At 38.8% G+C, this 22,488-nt stretch overlaps 1 protein-coding gene across 3 annotated transcripts in view; it reads left to right on the top strand.

Annotated features, from left to right (window-relative positions):
• MOB3B (MOB kinase activator 3B) overlaps positions 1 to 21,428 on the top strand; it is a 252,474-nt gene extending 231,046 nt beyond the window's left edge. For 2 of the 3 annotated variants that reach the window (XM_075210002.1, XM_075209992.1), the window contains exons 3-4: positions 234 to 436; positions 17,703 to 21,428. In XM_075210002.1, the coding sequence (XP_075066103.1) occupies positions 234 to 436; positions 17,703 to 17,732 (233 nt within the window). In that variant the 3' untranslated portion in view covers positions 17,733 to 21,428. The remainder of the gene's footprint in view (positions 1 to 233; positions 437 to 17,702) is intronic. The other variant, XM_075210011.1, reaches the window with a different exon arrangement.
• Positions 21,429 to 22,488: the final 1,060 nt, after the last annotated feature.

A 22,488-nucleotide genomic window follows, 5' to 3' on the forward strand; every position in this document is an offset into this window, starting at 1 on the left:
ATATCACGTGATAACAGCAAAAGATCCAACATATTAACGTACAGCATGTGTCATCTGATACTCTGGGAAAGGCCTACTGATCGTTCTGTTTATTTGATGTTCTTTATGTAATGTTGCTGGATTTAGTCATTATACATATTCCATGTTCCCATACAAGTCCTTGTAGCATTTCAGGGGTATTGAAGACATTTGTGGGGTAATAACTTTGTCATTGTATCTGCTTCTATTGTCAGGAGTCCCTTTCCCAAAGAACTTCCTTCAGATCTGTAAGAAGATCCTGTGCAGGCTGTTCCGTGTGTTTGTCCATGTATACATCCATCACTTTGACCGCATCATTATCATGGGAGCAGAAGCACATGTCAATACCTGCTACAAGCACTTTTACTACTTTGTGACAGAACTGAATCTCATAGATCGCAAGGAACTAGAACCATTGGTAAGTAGGAAACCTAGGAATCCCATGTTTACTTTATTTCTTTTATACTTACTGTTCAGTGGAGCACCATATTTATAGTATAATCATTACTGCACTGGACAGTAATTTGAAAGCTACACAGCGTAACTGCTCATGGGCACATTTGTTAATCCAATGTTATTTCTTACAAAATGTGAACTCCGATATCTCCTAGTGTGTACTTGTTCATTGAAATGAAAGTCGCCTTGCACACTTTCTGACATTTTTCATCATGATGTCATTATGGTTTCCTCTGGTTCACTGGGGAAACCACTGTTAATGTTGTACAGTATACAAGTACCCTTGCACCCTATGCTTTCTTAGGCTTTGATTAAGGAGGTGGGACTACACCTTGTGCGTCTTGTAGAAAGCTTTCCCCAACCACTGTTTGACATCCTTTTCATATTGTACTCCTACCCGTTAAGCTACCTTGACTGCTTGCCATTTATTGGCTATTACACAAACACCCATCCACATGAATATATCAGTTATGTCATACTTGCCAACTTTTCCTCATTGGTTTCAGGGGTGTGCGGGGGCGGAGCTTGATGAATCGCATAATTTTGTCCCCGCCCCCTAACAGATTGTCACAATTTTGGCCAATTAAAGCAGGGGGCTAAGATTATGCGATATTTGCGTCATTAAGCCCCGCCACTTATCTATTGGGGCGAGAACCGGGAGGTTGCCCTGCTCGCCCGGGAGGTTTCCCAGAAATGCTGTAGTCTCCCGGACATTCCGGGAGAGTAGCCAACTATGCGTTAAATAAAAGCAGCTAATGAATCTCTAGAGACTGAAGTGTCTTTTACATTTCTGTCTCCATTACTGAAGTCATGTTGTCTTACCTGACAGTTTTTGATTAAATTTTGGTCTCCATAAAAATGGCCACCTCCATAGGCATCAATACATGGGCATAGGACACAATTTCAGAACTGTGTCATCATGCCACAGATGGCGAAGACAAGCACGTCTTGTACTGATTCAGCATCAGGGAGAATTATTATTATTATTATCATTTATTTGTTAGGCGCACAAGGTATCCGCAACACCGCACACAGTACTAACAGTAGACTATACAGGGTGAAACCATACAGAACAATGAACAAAAAGTACCAATACTTCAGAAACTCCGGCCAGTCATATGCAGTAAAGACGGAGAGGAAGAACAGGTATGGAGACAGGAGGGGAGAGGGCCCTGCTCATACGAGCTTACATCCTAAGGGAGGGTAAACAGACCAGGCACAAGAGGAGCCAGTTGAGGCAAGAGGAGAGAAGGGAGGACGAGCTAAAGGGAGGAGATGGGGGTTAAGTAGATGGTTGGTAGGCTTTGAGGAAGAGTTGAGTTTTGAGTGCACGTTTGAAGGAGCACAGAGTAGGAGAGAGACGGATGGAACGAGGGAGGTCGTTTCAGAGAAGGGGGGCTGCACGGGAAAAGTCTTGGATTCTGGAATGGGAAGAGGTGATAAGGGTGGAGGAGAGGAGGCGGTCGTTGGCCGAGCGCAGGGAGCAGGCAGGAGTGTGAATGGAGAGGAGGCTAGAGAGATAAGGGGCAGTAGAGTTGGAGAGAACCTTGTAAGTGGTGGTGAGGAGTTTGAAAAGGATTCTGTAGGGGAAGGGAAGCCAGTGTAAGACAAGGCTGAGAGGGGAGGCAGAGGAGGAGCGGCGTGAGAGGAAGATGAGTCTTGCGGCCGCATTGAGTATAGAGCGGAGGGGGGATTAGACGGGAGTGGGGGAGGCCAGTGAGGAGTAGGTTACAATAATCGAGGCGGGAGATGATGAGTGCATGGATGATAGTAATAAAAATGTCCTTAAAAAAAACAAACAAAAGAAAACAAATTTCCCTTGGCAGCAATGCAATACCGTGATCAGAACGTCCATATGTTGCACAGAACATGGGGGGTGGAAAATATCTATCAGGTAAAAAGGGTCTGTAGTGAATTTTAGTTACAATAATAACTACATAATCCTGTAGTGTACAGAAGGCAATGATATAGCCAGCAAAGGAGGTAATTCTATTAATCCCTTAAATAGGGTTCCCATAACCTATTTATCTTCATTCCCTTGTTCACTGATTGCCTCATGACAAGGTTCTAATCCATTGTCTCTAATCCATTGTCTCTAATGATATCTAGAAGGCTTAATTGCATTTGTCATACACACAAGGGAAATTATAACAGATATGTAGCATTAGGCACTGTTACTTTCCGTGCAGATAGAGCCCCTCTCTAACAGACAGTCACCTCACAATCAAATAATCTGGTTGATTGGTAAGCATATTAGATATTTCTTTACAGGAAGAAGCACATTATCCATTAGTTTTAGACTAGGTTTGTTCTTTGTTTCCACGTTTCTTCTAACAGGAATTTCCTTCTAAAAATAAATAGGGAAATCAGAAACGAAATATTGCATGATAGTTTCCTAACATAAAAATAAGATGATCTAAAGTCCTTGTTGAAGACAGGGGAAGATGTTTTATTTGTGAGCAAAGCATTGTATCATCATTATGTTCTTCCTAGGGCTACAAATGTGACAGGCGATAGCTTAATCAGTCATAAAGCAGAGCAGTGCATAATTATTAATGAGGGAAGTTCAGTCCCAGGTGTAGAGCGTTGCCTGCAGTCATTGGTGTTGTCTTGTCTTCCTGTCCTTTCATGTGTTCTGACTGACTGCTAGATAGCAGATAACGTTACACATAGCATGCAGGTAATTTATCTGCACACAGACCTTTTTGGTCTGGTATGCAGTGACTAGAACACAGTATCTGTAATGTTTGTTATGTAAAGCTGTCAGAGTGTGCACAAACTGACATACTTGTATGTCAATGTAAAAGGACAGATGAGGGAACATCGGTCGTTATTATTTTTGTAGACATGCCTTGAATGAAATAAAAACAAATGGTAAAGCTGCCTTTCAATAGCTAAACTTTCTTTTCTTGTGGAATCACTGTCCTGTGGAGTAATTCTCATACTCTGTAAATATGCTGCTATCCAGTATCACATGAACAGCATGAATAAAGGGACCCTTGTTCTCACTCACTTAATTGACCCCTGTACAGATGGCAATATGATGTCATGAGACATCTGCAGAAAATAGATTTCTTTTTATAGAACAATATTTTTAAAATAGGGGATGGAGTGGAGAGTCCATATATAGAGTTATATATTATAAAATATATATATATATATATATATATATATATATATATATATATATATATATATATATATTTCTGCAAAGTATTAAATCAAGGTGAAATTTGAGTTTTGCGGGAGAACAAGCCATTTCATAAATATCTAAACTCTGTCAGTAATCCCATAGATTGTAAGCTTGCCAGCAGGGCCTTCTCACCTCTTTGTCCATTTTACCCAGTTTATTTATTAGTTTACTATGTTTGTCCCCAATTGTAAAGCGCTACGGAATATGTTGGCGCTATGTAAATAAACGACGATGATGATGATGATGATAAAGTCTTCAAGTTCCACTTCTGCTTCGCCATCCCATGGAATGACATTCCGCACTGTATTTTTAAATTTGCATTTTATAGTTTCTGAATAGAGCTGGAATGACAATGGTCAGTTCATTCTGCTGTGTGGTGTAGTTGGGGTAGGACCGGGATCACTTAAGGCCAAACTCCACCAGCAAAACATGCAAAATCTTGTGGCCAAATGTGAAAGAGGGTGGATATTTCCCTGGACAGTTTTGAGAATCTTGCTGAAATAAAAGCCCCGTAGTGTTCCCTGACTCTCACTGTCTTATAGTATTCCAAAGGAGGGTGAAACTATCAGTGTTCTGCACAAAGATCATAAAAACAACAATGAATGATAAGTGATAATACGCAGTAATGTAAGATAGCGTTTTCAAGTCTCTGCACAGAGAATAGTCCTGGAGGGCCCACGGCAGCTTATTTTAGTGCACAGGTTTGCACACAAGAAGCTGTCTGTGCAAAGTAAATAGCCTTATTCAAGTCCTGCCGTTCTGGTTAGTTTGAGCATTATTATTGCTGGAGAAGACCAAGCAAACATCCTACCATTATTCATGGTTATTTGATCACTGTTTCATCCTTGTCCATAGATGATATTTAAGTGTTTGGGGTAAATTTCAACATTTGAAGTCCTGTATAAAACAAGAGGATGTGAACACAAGTATTAGGGCTTAAGTTTTAAGGCTTCATAAACCATTAGCCTGTTTTAAGCCTTCCTATGCCAACATTAGGTACATCTCATTGACAGTGTTAGTATTCACCAGCTAATCTTGGCAATAGAAACATTTCTACCATAAACATGGGGTATATATACTACGATGTTGCAGCCTATATTGGGAAATTGGTCTGATATCACAAACAACACATTTGCTGCTAATGAGCTTATCAAAATCTCATCATCTTCTCTCATCTTCTAAAAGCATTTTCCAAACAGACAAGTTGCTATGGTGTTAGAAGCCATTTAAATGCTCGGACCAAGGGTCCAAAGAGCGGCATCCTGTTGGATTTGCCACCCATTTACGTGGCCAAGTTGAACGATAATCGTATTGGTCAAGTAGCAGAATCAGCCCTTGTTTGGACAGTGAGGATCATTTACAAAGTACTATCTATAAATCTGGAGAGTTTTCAGCTGGTATATAGAAGTCCTCAATTTTCAAAGTCTTACAACACAATCAGTATTATACATGTGCCATGCTTAACCACTGCTTTCTAACAGTTTAACATAACATATATTTAGAGTACAAATGCTGGTTAGTCATTGGGATAATTGCAGTTTATGTTTCACATCTGGAGGTTTAATGACTAACCAGCTGTATGTCTAGGGCAGGCGTGGCAGACCAGTTTTTTTCCCCACAGCTTGTTTCCTTTCAGAGTCATTGAGTTTGAAATAATGGACACTAAATGTTACTGGGCTTTCGAGTAACCGTGTTGTATGCAGCTTTGCAAAATAGCAGTGGCTTTTTTTATTGCACGGGTCAGTAATTTTCTGTGTTAAAATAAATAAGAGGAAACAAACGACATATGCTCCACGGCTACATCAAAAATCCCTTCTGCACAGATTGGATCATCAATGACCAGCAGATGTCGGCAAGTGTGAACGTTTATGTGAATGTGTGTCTGGAGAGTTACTACTTTGCATTCAAGTATAATGTTTGAGCTCAGTAGGAGTGCATGCCCTTTTCTGTTGCGGATGAAAAAGTTGCCGTTTAAGTACAGAAACAAATGTATGTCATGCCAAAAGATCCAGGAACTGCATAAATCTATATCAACATGATGTAACGCCATTCAAAACACTGAGGAATAATGTTAACCTTGTGTTGTGTCTGCAACTTAAGGACATGAAACAAGTGCTGTTGACAATTTCTTAGGAACACAGCTTACACCATCTCAAAGCTGCTAGAGAGTTTGACGAAACAGTCGTCATCCCTTTCCTATTATCTCATCCTGGCAGATGGATAGATAATGCTTAGCCTATAGAGAGGTGGAGTGTGACCTCTGCTGGCAAGGCATGCTTGTAAAGGGAATAGAAATCTATTAAAACAAACATTAAAAAATATGTTTGTAGGTGGAGTTTGATGATAAATTAAGCAAAACGTTATTATAAAACGAGTAGATAGTGGAAGAAGTAGGGTTCCCAATAGCACAGGCTAGTGGTGGAGGCTGATGTCACACTGACGCAGGAAGATTTTGGTGTCAAGCTTACCTCCGTATGATATACATTTCTTAGCATCCAAATTGTTTAAAAAATGTAACTGAATTTCTAGACAGCAGACGAGGAGCTCAGAAATTAGGAATGCAACTGTCTGTGAAAATAATGGATACAAACCTAGTAACTCCTTTGTCCAGATGGATATATTTTCCTGAATAAAAACTTAAAAGCTGTAGGCTTTTACTTCCTATATACCTTATCTGATTCTTTCTGAAGTAAAGCACTCAGACATGTAAAAGTGTTTCTCTTTAGGATTATTATCATTTTTATGGTGATGCTGTACAGAGGATATGTAGTCATTCACATCCGTCCCTGTCCCATTGGAGCTTACAGTCTAAATCTGCTACCATGCACACACACAGACTGGGATCCATTTTTTGCCAGAAGCCAATTAACCTACCAGTATTATTTTGGACTGTGGGAAGAAACCAGAACACATCATCATCATTTATTTATTTATATAGCGCCACTAATTCTGCAGCACTGTACAGAGAATATTTGTCACTCAGATCAGTCCCTGCCCCATTGGAGCTTACAGTCTAAATTTGCTAACACACACAGACAGATAGAAACACAGACTAGGGTCAATTTGATAGCAACCAAATAACCTACTAGTATGTTTTTGGAGTGTGGGAGGAAACCGGAGCACCCGGAGGAAACCCACGCAAACACAAGGAGAACATATAAACTCTACTCACTAAGACCCTGGTTGGAATAGAACCCATGACTCCAGTGTGAGCTGTGAGGCAGCAGTGCTAACCACTGCTCCACTATACTGCCCGTGGTTTTTTTCATAAAAGTGAATGGAGAGACATATTAAACCTCAGGGGCAAACTCAGGATTTGTAGAGGGGGGTTTCCACACCACGCCACCAGTGGACGTGGCCAGCATGCATGGGGGCGTAGCTATAATTTTAAACAGTGCTTGGCTGCTCTCCAACTATTCCTATCCCCATAATATACATGGACAATGCTGTATGCACTACTGTTAGGTGCACGCAGCTCTCCCAGAGCTGTGTGAAGCTGGAGCATGGTCCTGCAACCTCAATTATACAGTGCCCCAGGCTTGTATGGGGGGGGTGGGGTGTTCTAGGCACTAGAACCCCCCCCCCCCCCCCTTGGTTAGCCTGTGAACCTGTCCAAATTCACTCGAAAAATATGTCCGCCTCAGTTTAGTTTAAAAGATTACTTTAAAAATGGAGCATGTCTGGACTTGTGGAAAGGACGCAAGGATTCGGGGGAAACAGGATGTTCCTTATGTCTTCATTTGCCTGATTTTTACTTTAATACCCCATTCATACTGCACCAAAATCCCGGGTTTTTGCCGGGGCGAGCTCAAACGACCCGAGTCTTGGTGCAGTATGAATGGTACAAGTCAAAAATCCCGGGTCTAAAATCCCGGGTCTTCAACCCGGGATTTATCGAGGGGTAATTCCCGGGTCGGACCCATGTTGCCTGCACTATGAATGGTGCAACCCGGGTTGCACAGAAAACAAGCTGATTGGCTGTCTGCCTGTCTCTGGAGGATATGATGTCATCAGTGGGAGCCCGTGGAAGATTCGAGAAGGAGTTTAGGAGAAATGGTGGATGACATCACCATTTTTCAGCCAATGAAAACTGCTCTGGTGATGACTCCCACAAATTGCCAGGGCACAGACTTGTGCAGTATTATTGGGGTCAACCCGGGAAATTCCCGGGTCCGAGGTGCAGTATGAATGGTGTTTCTGAGCTGGGACGCTCCGAGCCCCGGCAAAAACCCAGCTTGAAAAACATGGGATATTGCCGGGACGGCAGTATGAAAGCGGTATAAGTTATCAACGACAATATTGATATAAGTGTGGAGATTTGATCACAATTATTATTCACCTATTTATTACATTGTATTGTTCAGCAAGTGTCGCACTACTATCCTATTTATATCTTTTTTGTGTATGCTACCTTTGGGAACGTCCATTGGAAATAGAAGACAAAGATCTTCAACACATCTAACAAATTTAAGTATTTTTTTACATTTATATTATTTATTGTTATTAATTGGCTGGTGTATTTTATACGAGATTAAGACAGCGCCTGGACTTTTGTTTCTTTTATTTTCTTTTGTCTATTTTTAAACTAGTGTGCCGTTAACAGTGGAGTGCCGTAGGAACTACATTTAATTAATAATTTGTGATACACATAGTTTTTCTTATTGTCTTTATTTAAGTGAATTTATGGTGCTGAGGTGGATTGGTTGCATTGGGGAGTGGTTTTGTGATACTTGTCTGCTAGCATAAAAAATACATTATAATTTTGGTATAATATAGAGTTTTTGGAAGAGTTTGAGCTTCTCATAGACGTGCACACAGGGTGTAATAAACTGAGCTCAGTGTAATGAACTCGGACTAACACCAGACTCTGATTCGTGTGTTCTCATGGCCTAGAATTCTGAAGTCCTATATTTAAACTTGTTTAGAGGGGAAATTATTATATATGTCACAGATGGGGTGTACAGTGAGTTTAGTGCTGTCTGCTAGTGCCATAAGTAGCAAATTACCCCTGGTGGAAATTAGGGACTGGAGTTGTAGTGAAACAACTATGATGAAATTTGGTGATGATATTTGTTATGGGTTGACATAATTATCATGAGGTTCTTGATGCGGTGATAACATTAGGATAACAGTTTTAAAATATAAGACGGCGACTGTGTGAACTTGTAATGATGGGAGAGTTGGGGTGAAATTCCTTGGGTGCACACCCTACTGAAATGTGCTGTGCATGCCTATGAAGCTTCTGCAGAAGTGCCTAGCAGGGTCAGAAATGTAAACCTCAGTCTGCATAAAAGCCATTAAGTTGAGATACAGTCCAATTAGTTGTCCATAATAAGTCTCCAGCAATCCTGTGTACGTTCTTATGGTTGACAGAAATCCTACAGGTCCTGTGGAATGCAGTAGAGCTGCCCACAGAGCTGTAGGAAGGAAAATGAAACGTTTATTGTTGCACAATTGTGTGACTGAGAAGCATTTCAGGATTTCAGAGACCTCATTGTAAACTTTCCTTAACTAATGTACATTCATCACAATGCATTCTGTGGTCAAATTAAATAAATGTACTAAATGCCTACCCACACACAGCATCTGTGTCAAACACCAGTCCTTTCATGTATATATTTTGCAACAGACAGAGATAGTACCAACAAGTAACAAGTTTAAAAACCAGCTCTGGGTTCTATGGCAAAACAGTTTGAATTATACACTTCCTGTTAATTGATATTTTTGTATACTGTTGATTCAGAAGGGATAAACATCTGTATTGTAGCCTTTTCCAATTAACAATATCCTTGAGAGAGTTCAGAACAAAATAATAGACCAGACAGCACATAAATTTTCCATTTTAATGCATTAAGGGCATCATCTAGAGTAGACCACATTTTTGCCCCCTAAACATAAGAGAAAACCTATGGCTGCAAAATTGTGGCCTAACTTCTGTATTTTCAATTGTACGTAACTGAAAATACTGTGTAAGAATGCAGCTGCTTTAAGATGCACTCTATGTATATTTGTATGCGTCCGGAGTTGAGATCCAGTAATGATCACCAGCAGCCCCACCACCTAAAATAATTAACTAGCAACAGTTCTATGGTCTTCTGAAGCAGGGGGGCAATGCGTGTGGGGTCCTACTGCTGTGCCAGGTTGGGCAGATCACAATATAACAGGGAGACCCACATGATACCATCCCCAACTTTGTCAGTATTGGGTTGAATTCTCTAAGGAAGTTGGGCCTGCAGAAATATGCAGGCTCCCACAAAGCAAACCATCTCTGAGTGTCCTCCTAAGAGTTAAATCAGAGCATGGTACCTCAGGTGCTGGACTTCGATAGGGAAGGGTGGCCTGTCTGAAGAAAGAGTAGTGGGAGAGATCCTGTCCTCTACTGGGGGTAGTAGAAATGTTCCATGGAACAGCTTGGTGGCAGACTCCAGAGAAGACATAGCTATCTGCCATTATGAAAGACAAATGGTTTAACATGGAAGCCCCATCAATCGGTGATGTTCACCTTCCTCAAGGCTAGTGTGATTGTCTGAAAAGACTTTCACCTGGCTAGAGTAGCAGGAGACAGATCTGGGAGGATGTCCCTCTAGGGTTCATCCGAGCTTTGTAGGAGTTTGCTTTACAATAGGTGATTTGACTTGGCGAGTACACAGACACTATCAATAAGTATATCCTGGTCAGGCGTTTGTGGTTTGTATGTAGAAGAATAGGGTGAGAGTATATGAGAGTAGGTCAGTCTGCTAGACTGATTCGGTGACTCCTCTGAGTCTAATAATATTGCAGTGTGAGCGATCCTCCGTATCCTCGTATCCTCTATTTTGTCCTTAATAATTTGTAACTCTGTTTCAGGTTTTTTTTTAATGAAATTGAATGAGCTTATTGTACAGTTTTTACTAACTCAGGATTCATTGTAATCTTTTCTCTTCCCTAGCTTAGAAATGTCAGCATTGATTTCTTTTAAGCAAGATCTAGTGTCAGACATTATGGGCCTAATTCATTAAGGAACGTAAATCCTGATACGTGCCATATTTTTCATAAAATTTCTCTGTGCAAGCTCAGAAATGCAGTGAACACAAGTGCATGCAATTAATCTTCAAACGCTAGTGTCATCTACACTTTCAAGGTCGGAACAGGGGAGGGAAGGGGCATATGCATGTAGGCAACTGACAGTAAGGGATGTCAAGGTTGAGCGCACACATATCTGTCCGATTCATGTACAGTAGGCATTAAGAACATCCTGATATATGTATTTCATGTGAAATAATTATGGGGAAAAATACTTTTTCTAATGTATTTTTTTATATTATAAACAGTTGTTAATCTATTTAAAAATATTTTTTTTTGTCTGCGCGTTCTGATGGGACTTTATATATAGATATGCATTGTGCATATCCTGCAGTGTGTTGTGTTTGTCTTCATATAGCAAATACCATATAGGCAAAGCAAACTTTTATACTCGTATTCAACTAGAAGCATTTCTTGAGATCCTCTTGAACTTGAATACGGGCGTACAGGCGCGCAATCTCCTACCAATGTAAAAAAACGCAAATTGATTTAACTTTGTGTTCCTTTTATGAATCGGGCCTTATATCTCACTTATGTGTGTGCATTAAAACTTTCTTCGTCCAGTAATGTAAGTGGAGGGGACATAGGTGCTGCAGATTACATGAGGGGTCCTCTGTTTAGACAGGCTGTGGTAACCGGTTTTCCTGTCCCAACATGGAGTTGGGCTGCCTGGGTGAAAAACTGATCCAGTAGTACTACTTTAATATTTTATGCCTCTTGGCACTCATTGTTCTTCTAAGACATTTGGAAGGCAAGGGCCATAGATAGCAATGGGTGTCCAGGCTAATGAGCTCCTGTAGTTCAGCAGTAACACTTTCATTCACAGGACCCACTAAGCTCCACCCTAAAGTGCTCATTTTATACTGTAACTCAGAAGTGGACAATTGTGAGGTGTATATCTTCGGTAGCCCTATTTGTCTAAAAGTATCTAAAGAAGAATGGTGGAATGATGTATTTATATAATAATTTTGCCCATGTTCCTCTATGTAAGTTCTATTTAACAAAAACAAGTATAGTATGCTACTAAAAAAATAACTACTATAAAAAAAGACTTTAAAATAAAACTTGTTTGGATAGATGAAGAAATTAAAATGTTATAACCAGTACAAAAACTGGAAAATTGGTTAAGTTTAAAGCATCATGTACCTTATTTTTTCTATACAAGAATGAAGTAACTGCACTTGTTCTAAGATGGAGGTGACATTGGTTATATTTTACACGTAGAATGCCTATGGGTTATAGATATATTAAGGCTAAATAATTTCTATCTTGTATCATTTAGTGCCAGTTATTTATTTTATTTAAAAATAATAGCACATAATCAAACAGGAACTACAATTTGAAATCAAGCATAAAAAACTGATTGAGTAATACTAAAGTCTGCTTTCAGTCAATAAGGTCTGATCTTATTGACTGTTTCTGCTTTCCAGTTCTAAAATCATTAACATGACATTGTTCTGACTAGCAAGAAGACAACTTGACGTATGACCAGAGACATTTCCTTGATCTCATTCCCCTTTTTCTCACAAACAGGCCTGAAGTTTCTGAAGTACTAAATGAAAGTATAATGGAGCCATGGCGCTTTAAGTTATGTGTTGTTCAACCCAGTCGCTCAGTTCTGTGTTAAGTGCTTATCACTGCAGTCATAATTCATTGCATGCTTGAAGAAACTGGAGATCAAAGAGAGAGCTCTAAAACTCTAAAACACCACAGCCAGCTGCAGAACTATTGGGCTTATATCAGTCAATTTAATGAGGAATAAAAAGCAGCATGCAAGATGGGGTTTGGAACATCAAAAAGTGAAGGTGTAGACTGGCATATAAGTGTGCTAGAGACTGATTATTTATTAAGGCAAGTGCATAACACTTGCAACACATTAATACCTCCCATTTAGTGCTATTGTTATACTGCAAAATGATAAAAAAAAAAACAACATTTAATGGCGTAAACACACAGGTTGCCAAATTAATTTTCAGTCCCAATTTAATAAACATGGTTTTCCAAGTTTTACCTACCAACTGGGTGCAGCACTCAGAAACTGATCTGCAGACTCCAACTTTTATCATAATGTATTTCCACCTTGTGCCACCAAAACAGTTCTGGCCTGTCGAGGCATGGACTCCTCAAGACCTCTGCAGGTGTCCTGTGGTATCTGGCACCAAGACGTTAGCAGCTGATTCGTTAACATTCCTGAACAATTTTATTGTGACAGGGTGCATTATCCTGCTGCAAGAGGCCACTGTCATCAGGGAATACCATTTCCATTAGGGCATGTACTTGGTCACCAACAATGTTTAGGTAGGTGGTATGTGTCAAAACGTGCCATAAGAATGCCAGGACCCAAGGTTTCCCAGCAGAACATTGCCCAGAGCATCACACTGCTTCTGCCAGCTTGCCTTCTTCCCATAGTGCATCCTAGTGCTATCTTTTCCCCAAGTAAACGACGCACACGCACCCAGCCATCCACATGATGTAAAAGAGAAAGTTATCAGTAAGCAAACTCTGAAGATATCTGGGTTTATCCTGATCATAATGGCTAGTAGCTCATTCTCCTGTGCTTTATATACTTTAAAAATATTGAAAGGAAGAGATGCACCTCTTTACTAAGCCTCATTTAACATAGGGAAGTTTTGCGTTAATTAACCATGCAAACTGACTGTCGTTTGAGGTTATTCTTGCTATACCTTCATGCTAAACATGCATCTCTTCTACGGAATAAAAAATAGATTCTTCATAATGTAATATTGGAAGTGTGGTGACACACTTCATGGACTTTGTCAATTTGGTCATCTGTGCATCACATCTGAGTGAAGTAGAGAAAAAGTACTTTACATTTCCCAAATCTTCTCCTCAACCACAAGTTTGAGTCCAGAACCCAAAAGGTCCCACAAAGCCAACATAAGTACCAACATTTGCTGAATCTCTGTAAGTTCCAGGGTGAATAACATTTACCCTGGAACTTATGTTTGTTAAAACAAATGAGAAAAAAAACAGGGATAAAAATGAAAGATTTACTTGAGAATAATTTATTGCTTTGTACTAGCTCTACTTTAACTGTTACTAATACTTAAGGATTACAAATGTGTGTAATTTGTGTATTTTATTAGAAGTCTGGCATGCCTACATTGCCATAATGATGTTCTAAAATCTGCTTTTATTGTTTCATTGTGGTATAGAGTTTAGACTGTAAGCTCATGTTGAGCAGGGGGCAGGGCCGGATTAACCCGAGGTCTAACTGGGCTACAGCCCAGGGGCCTCGGGCATCCAGGAGGCCCTTGACAGTGCTCAGCGACATTATTGATTGGTGCGGGGGCGCCCAATGCTGCCGTGCCTGTCACTGTAGTCATTCCACAGCGCTCAGTAGTCTCCTTACTGAGGAGATCTCATGAGTCTCACTCTCACGAGATCTCCTCAGAAAGGAGCTTACAGCGCGCTGCGGAATGACTACAGTGACAGAAGACAGAAAGAGGTAAGCGCTTGGGGCGGGGGGCGGCGGGTGGATTACTGGGGGGGGAGGGCCTCACGGGGGAATGGAGGCCCCCTTAGCCCAGGAGCCTCTATTCCTTTAATCTGGCCCTGGCAGGTGGTGATGTAAATGATTAAATATACTATGTAAAATGCTGCCTGCTAGTTAGGTGCAATATAATTAAAGGTTAATAAAATAATAAATAGCTAAATAATAAATTAATACACTTTAATTTACTCGTCAGCAGATGAGTTCAAAGAGCAAAGGTCAGCAGAGGAGTGCCTGCTTTCAAAATTCAGGAGTTTTATCCAGGTGCTCATAGACCAAGTACAAGCAGATCAGCAATATAAATTAGCCAGCCTTTGGTGAGGCCAGTCTAGTCTACTTAGCTTTTTCTCCAGAGATTTCTAGAGGGACATTTTACACTTCTTAAGTGCCACATAAAGTATTTTGGCCACCTAATCATAAATTGCCCTTTTTTTTTCCCCATATTTTTTAAGCTATATAAACCTAAACACCATATAAACCTAAACACTTAATTTTCTATAGGTAACAGGTCTAATAACTATTATTCTTTTTCTTTAGTAATTTCTCCAGACATTTTGGAATATAATCTTTTTGCAGTGTGATTTATACAGATGTACAGTAATGCACGGATGCTTTACACACACATATAAAGATAGATTTGAGATAGATTTTAGGTGGATATGTGAAAGATATGAGATAGCTAGATAGATCTTACGAATATATTTTAGAATAGGATTTGCCTTGGTTTTAGCAGCGTTTTGCATAGTCACAATGGGCAGTGTTATGTAATGCTTCATTATTTATAAAGGTGCAAAATTCTCTGCTGCAATGAATATAAATTGTAACTAAAAAAAAATGCATAGAGGTGGGCAATTTACAGCTATCCCTTCACTTGCCTTGTGTCACTATCAATTTACCCAGAGATACATTTTGGAATATCAACCAGCACTGAGGTATGATGATTTCCATCATTTGTTTAGCATACTACTTAAATCACTTGAAAAGATTAACAGTGAGAAAGTGGCACTTGTCAAAAACCAAATTGATTTGCAAAACCACAAAATTCCTGTAACCTGTTGGCTGTCAGACACGCTTTTAGAGTTGAGAATGGTGCTGTGATTTACAAGTACAATTGCTGTCTATTCTGGTTTACATTAATGCATAAAGAGGTCTTAAATCAAGAGACACACAATGTATCTCATAGTGGAAAAAGTCTTATGAGGCTATTTTAAAGTAGAAAAAAACCCAAAACCTGTTGAAAGCTGTAGGGCCTTTAGGGACTGTAGATGTCTTGCTTATATAGTTTTATTATGCAAAAATAATGTTTATGGCCAAGTTTAGCAAATAAGAGGGCTGCAAAACTATAGCTGGGTACACACTACAGAAAAATTCTTCCTATGCGAAATAGATTAATGATTTTACCAACGAGTGAAAAAAATAAAACCCCCGATCAGCATGCCGATTCATGTGTACATACTAAACACGTTTTACAAGATTTACCCTTAGATCTGTGCTCTTCATCTGTCATAACCACCTGCTGAAAAGATCATGACTCTGCTCACTCCCCTGCAGAATTGTAATAACATCATTCCATCGTTGAACAAGATTTTAAGTTTGGTTTAAAAATCAAATGAAACGATACGATGTGCTTTGGAACGATAATCGCTCATCATTGGAGCGTGCGCACTAATGAGATATTGGGCCGAACAGTCGTTTATCTTGTGAGTGGCCCGATAATCGGCTGAAAACCCTGTAGTGTGTACCTAGCCTAATTTAAAGCACAACAGTGTATATGAATAATTATAACACTGTTGTTTTATTGTTGCGTTTTCTGCATTAAATCATTATTTTAAGTTTTTACTGATGACTTCTGCTGACCAGCTGGTCAGTTATCACATCTTCAGCACTGGAGGATCTGACACTAGGCTAGAAATGATTACTGGCTCCTGTTTAGATGACCTCTCCCTAATTTTGCACAAATTTGTACAATTATTGTATAGGCTACCCAGTAAAAGTACCAGAATCTTTAGATATTGAATAAACATTGGGGATTGCAGGGCATGGACCCTTGTCAAAGTACTAGTGAAGAGACTAGGAGAGGTTTTGAAAGAGCTTAATGTGAAAAATCCCTTTAAACTTACTTGTACAAACATGTAGGCTTTGATGCACAGCGCTGACAGTAGACTGCCCCATAGCTTATTATAGCTAATTCTGACTTCAAGCAAAGAACAAGCAACACATGTTTGCAACTTATGAAAGAGATGTAGTGTCTGCTATATAAAGTATCAAGACTGAAGACTACTAAAAAAATAATTGTGTGTATAGAAGAATGACATACATTAAAGTTATTAATTGAAGCATACTAAAGAAAATGTGCACATTCTGATAGAATGGATTTCGACATGAAATGTTTATGTATATGAAAGTGTATAGGTGCAAGAGAGGATTCCATGTGCATGAAGAGTATGCCTCCAAGCTTGCTGTGTCAGTCACAGGTTTTGCTCTGTTCTAGTCATACAACATGTTCGGCTCTTCAGTTAGCTATAGCTATATGGACTTCCTGCATCCACCCACTGTCTTTCCATAGTCTACGGACAGCAACACAAAGTTGTAACAGGACAAGTAAGAATGGGTTGCTATAACAGTGTTACCTTACTGTGATCTGAAATGAGGTATAGGTGGGTTTTATGACCTGGGCAAACTTTGTCATTTTGATGTCCTGGTTTATAATTTTATATATAAATGGCTTATAATCAGAAAAAATCTACAAGATAATGTACTGTATGCATGTTACATCCTTCTGTCATTTCTCATGTACTCAATTGAAGGAAGTGTTCTACTTATCCTGTGCACTGAAGGGTTAAAAAGTAGTTGTATACTGGTCAGTTTGACAAACATTATGTTTTAAATTTTATTTAGGATATTTTAACGAAATAAAATCTAAACAAAGTTTTTTGTTTTTTTTAAGAATATTGTAAAAATGAATAAAAAAGTGTTCTCTAGCGTTGAAGTTTGATCTACCTTATGCCGATTATGTTGTTCATATGTTGCCACCTTGTGGCTTTTCCTGAGAATGCACTGTAAACCATAAACTAACCACGAAAAAGAGACCAGCCGTTCAAAATTATTTTTCTCTGAGCTCTAGTACTTTGTGGTGTCACCAGTGGGCAAGAACTTTAATGGAGAAGATTGCTTTTCACTACAGTGACAGTGCTAGCAAATGATCCTAACTAAAATGTTCCTAACTAAATTGTTCTATGTATGGAATTATTATGTTCCATACATGAATAATTAATTTAGCAGTTATATAAATTTGTAAGATATATGAAGTATGCTATAAATTACCATTGCAAAGGTACACAGGGGTTATATGTGTCCTGGGGTGTAGTTTGGATAGGGTCCTGAAACTATTTTGGTGCTTATTGAAAGATACAATAGTGATATAATAACTTTGTGCATTTTTTTTCACCCCCTTTTCAGAAAGAGATGACAACACGAATGTGTCAGTGAAGGAGGACACTGTGAAGGTCAAAGGCAACACCAATTTCTTTCTGGTCGCGTCTAATTTACAGACATGAATGTCCGTGACTGACCATTGGACCACAAAGCAGACAGTTCATTCGTGTTTCAGATCTGTCATTGCCCAGGCTCCAACAATGCTGCTAGCACAGTTCTGAGGAGAGTGTAACTGGAGATTGGACAATTTGAAAGTTTTTTTGTAGATGGCATATTGTATTAATATACATACAAATACTATGTCCAAATACGTTTCTGCATAGCATCACTGGAATTCAGGTTTTGGACAGATTCCTTCTTATTTTTTTTAATTGACTGATTTGTACTAATTCAAAATGAAAATACTTCTTTATTTTTTCTGTAGAGCCTTTCCACTGCACATAGTACTTGATACTATCACATGATATTGAGGTTGTCTGTTTTTATAAATCCACATGTATATAATCAGATTTCCGAGTATGTTTAACCTTTATGTGCCCCTACAGGTGGAAATTTTATTGAAGAACAATGGAGACAGAGAACAAATTGTAAAAGAGGGTGAAGTTAAGGATAAAATGGGGAACACATACAAAATTTAGGGGACTAAATAAAATTGATGTTTTTAGCATAACCAAGACATCCCTTATCAATCTAGCTCAACAATCAATTTAGGTTGTGGACTAATATTTTTCTGTAACTAACTTAGCACTACATTTATGTCCTTCTCCAAGTCACTGGCAATACAGTTGGGAATGCAGTATTCTGCCAAATGCAGTATTGCTGCTGTTAATTAAGTCACGGATGTGCTGGAACAACAAGAAAGATCCATCACTGATTTGTCATGAATATTTCCCATGATAACACTTTTAATGTGTGTCATCGCCGATTAATGGACTTGTAATTATTTTGTAATATATTCCCTATAGCCTATCAAGCATCTCTTATAATAATACACTCAACTACCTACTTACTTTTAAAGATAAAGGTACTGATGGGTTCTTGTTACTGCTGAAGTGAACAATTAGGAAGAAATCCTATGCACCAACATTATGATCCCCAGCCGTATGGAGATTCCATTGTGAGTGTAACTATGTTAAGGAGGCAGGTGTGGATTGAATTAGATGAAATACTTACAGGCTATGTGGGATGTGATGTTAAAATAATTGCATACAATTATTTAATAGTGTTTAAGGAATTATATTTTGGATGGGAGGCAGGATTATTAGACAGATTTCTGGATCCCTTCCCCGCTTTAGGATTCTATTTGTAAATTTATGCAGTTTTATAAACAAGACCACCGCAAAATTTCAGAAAAATTATTTATATGTTGCTTCTGGATGGACATTATCTTTTTGCTAGAACAAGTGAAGAAGGGCAGAAACGGCACAAGTGCAGTCCTGAACATTTACGGGTAAGAACACACACCATAGCATTCAGTGGAAAAATGTATTATCAACATTTCAACACACACAGCAAGCCCTGAAAATAGTATGGTGTGCTCCAAAACATTGCAAATACATTTTTCACCATATATTATGGTGTCTAGTTGCCTGTATAGTAAGAATAAGCGAGACTGGTTAATATGAACAGGAAAAGTTACTCACTTCCAAGTAGGTTAAACTATCACCAAATGATACACCACCTTCAGACACCATTGTCTTTCAGGCAGATGTGTATATTGTGTATATTTACATTGCCTAGGATATGGCAACAGCACAAAAATAAATCTGCTTGCCACGTGCACTTATCTGAATAGCTATATATGTAGGACTCGGACTTCTTGGGATATAGCAAAAGCATTATATCACATGTAGGCTGCTCTGTAAAGCATGTGCTATGTTACTTTATGATTCTGGTATTTTCCTACAGATCTGCAGGCCGGCGCTATCACTAGGTGAGCCTAGGCATCCAGAGTATAGGGGGTGCCTACCGGTGTATCCCCACACTGAGGGCTGGCTGCTGGCATGGAGGGGCAGCAGCTTACAGCTTTTTACCTGCAAAGCTGGCGGTAGCCGCCCCTCCATGTTTATTATCGGCTTGCATGTGTCATTGATGTCAAAGCCCAGCGCCATATTCCCAAGCATAGAAAATATCAACCCGACCCCCACTGCAAACTAGGTAAGAAGAGATGTTGGAGTTGGTCATGTCGGCAGACGAGGGGGAGCGCCTTGTGAGAAGGGGACACCCACACCCCGTGCCTTGGCCCTGTAAATTTGTGTGATGCAAAGCGCTACGGAATTTGCTGGCGCTATATAAATAAATGTTGATGATGATGAAGTGATCAAATTATTTGTAAAGACCTTCGTAATATGTTGGAGTTATATAACTAAATGTTAATAATCGTAATGTCAAAGTTCTGCGATGCCAAAGGCGCTCTCCTAACAATTTACGTGATACAATTGCACTGGCATCCAATCGACAGTACAGCTCACACAGATAATTGTTATGTGTTGTTAGTATTACAACATATATCTCCTGCAATGGAAACAATTGCAAATTTATGTTACTCACAAGGTACAATTGAGAATGGTTTGGAACTTGTTAATTATACGTACTCTACATACCTGTTCTTCGGTAACTGACATGGAAGATGTGCTTCACCTCTGTAGCTCTCCATTATTCCCCCAACCTCCTTCCCCTTCCTTGGTTGCCTCCCATCCTGCGGAATGGTGGGATTTGGTCAACAAGAGGATAATGGGGACTCGTTCTAGATGACACGGGAACGCAATGTTTGAGTATGGAGCAGGTGGTTTGGAATGATTATCCTCCAGTTGGAGTAGCTTGTGTAGCCCAGTGTTATTTAGCATCATACTCTCTGCTGGACAAAGAGTCAAAACACTTGTTCCCCATCCTAGCTGGCACTGTATTGGTATACAATGACCTGGAGCATTAGCCCTGCCTCCAGAAAGCCAGACATTAATAGGGACTCCAGACATAGGGGGAAAAAATGATAAAACATGTATTTCATTTATATACACAGATCCTAAGACAATTCGCTTGCTATGCATTCCTGGACAATATTACATTATATGAAATCTAAAATAATTTTAAAAAGCTTTTATTTTTTCTCCATCATGTTTCAAGTTGAAAAAGTCTCAGGGTACTTTTTAGATTTAATATTCAAAATAAATCATGTTCTGCCTGCAGACAGTTCATATGGATATACATGGATATACATTGTACACAAGATCAAATTGTAATTTACTATTTGATTTTTTTCTAGTCTCCTGGCAGGTTGAACTTGTTTCTAGTTCCTGCCGGATTGATAAGCAAAACTAATCTATATTTCATAATAAGTTAATTTAATAGAACAAATGATATGTAACAACTCAAGGATGGATTTTACTAAAATGATATTTGTGACAAAAATGTATATTTTTTTACATTTTTCAGATTAATAGGAAAATTGCATGGAAAAATACTAATTAGCTGCTGTAATTTATCAGCACAATTACAATAAAATATACTTTAATCATTTCAGTCCTTGCATTACAAATGATACAAAGTAGAGGCTGTTTGATAACAGCTCATGTGTACTTCGTACAATAAACTGAGTGGTAATCTGTGTAAACTGCTCAGCGCTGATGCATTTGTTACAAGAAATCAATTAACACTGGACAGCACCAAGTTTACATGTAGTGACTTCCTAAACTAATCTGGTTTGACTTGGAAAATGCATGTCTGCAATAAACATAATGAAGATTAGTGGGACTGGGTATGTTTTTTTTTCCCTTAGTCTTAAAAATAATGCAATTAAATTGTTATTTATTAACTGAATGTCATGTTACATTTTGTTAATTGTGGGGGGTTTTTTTTCTGACAAAAATAGATGTAAATAATTCTTTCCCTCACTGCTGTAGCTTGTAATTTTGAATACAGAGTACTATTTCTAATGAGATTATACTGGTTCGGTCAAGCATTTTCACAATATGATTTCCTTAATTAGATGTTTTCTTTTTAGAACTGGATGATAGGAAAATTGTATTGAGATTAATAGGAGTACAATGACTAATGGTTAACATGACAGTGATGGGATATGAATGTTAAACCAATAAAAAAAAACAAATGGGATATGTGTGCTCAAGTATTTATTTAATTATGTATGGTTTAAACCAAGCTGTATTTATTTGTGGCTCCATTCCAACCAACAACATAAAATTACCTAATGCCAAGGGATGGTGATTTCTATAAAAAGAAAGCCACCAAGTAAACCATGTGATTTCCCCCCCCATCTATTGTACTGTAACATTGTCACTGATGATGTAGTGTAGCTTAGGCTACACTAAAACAAGCGTACAGCAACACCAAAGCTTATGGAACTTCAAAATGAGTAATCATCGCAGTACTTGTGTATTTGCAACTATGGATACATGAAAGATGAATGAAATGCTGTTTCACATAACACGTGTCTCATTTGTGCTAGTCTCATGTGAAGAAGGCCAAAGACTCTTGAAAATCTTTCCTCTTTCTTATCTGCACCTAACAAACTTAAGTATAGGGGCATATGTAATACTGGTCAATGAATGATCTTGCTGTAAATATCAGTTATTTGTCTCTGAAATTAATATAATGCATGGGAAAAGTTTGCCTATAATTGATTGGACCATCACTGGAAAGAAGATGATCAGCCAATGAGCCTAGGCCTCACTGCCAGAGTGCTAAACAATTGGATTTGTCCAAATCTGTGGCCAAATTGAAAGTGATCCTGTTGCTCTGTGCTCAGATTGAGGAAAGTGTTGGAAGTTATAACATTATTATTGCCTTTCATCTG

This window comes from Mixophyes fleayi, chromosome 1 (genome assembly GCF_038048845.1).
Source record: "Mixophyes fleayi isolate aMixFle1 chromosome 1, aMixFle1.hap1, whole genome shotgun sequence".
NCBI lineage: Eukaryota > Metazoa > Chordata > Amphibia > Anura > Limnodynastidae > Mixophyes > Mixophyes fleayi.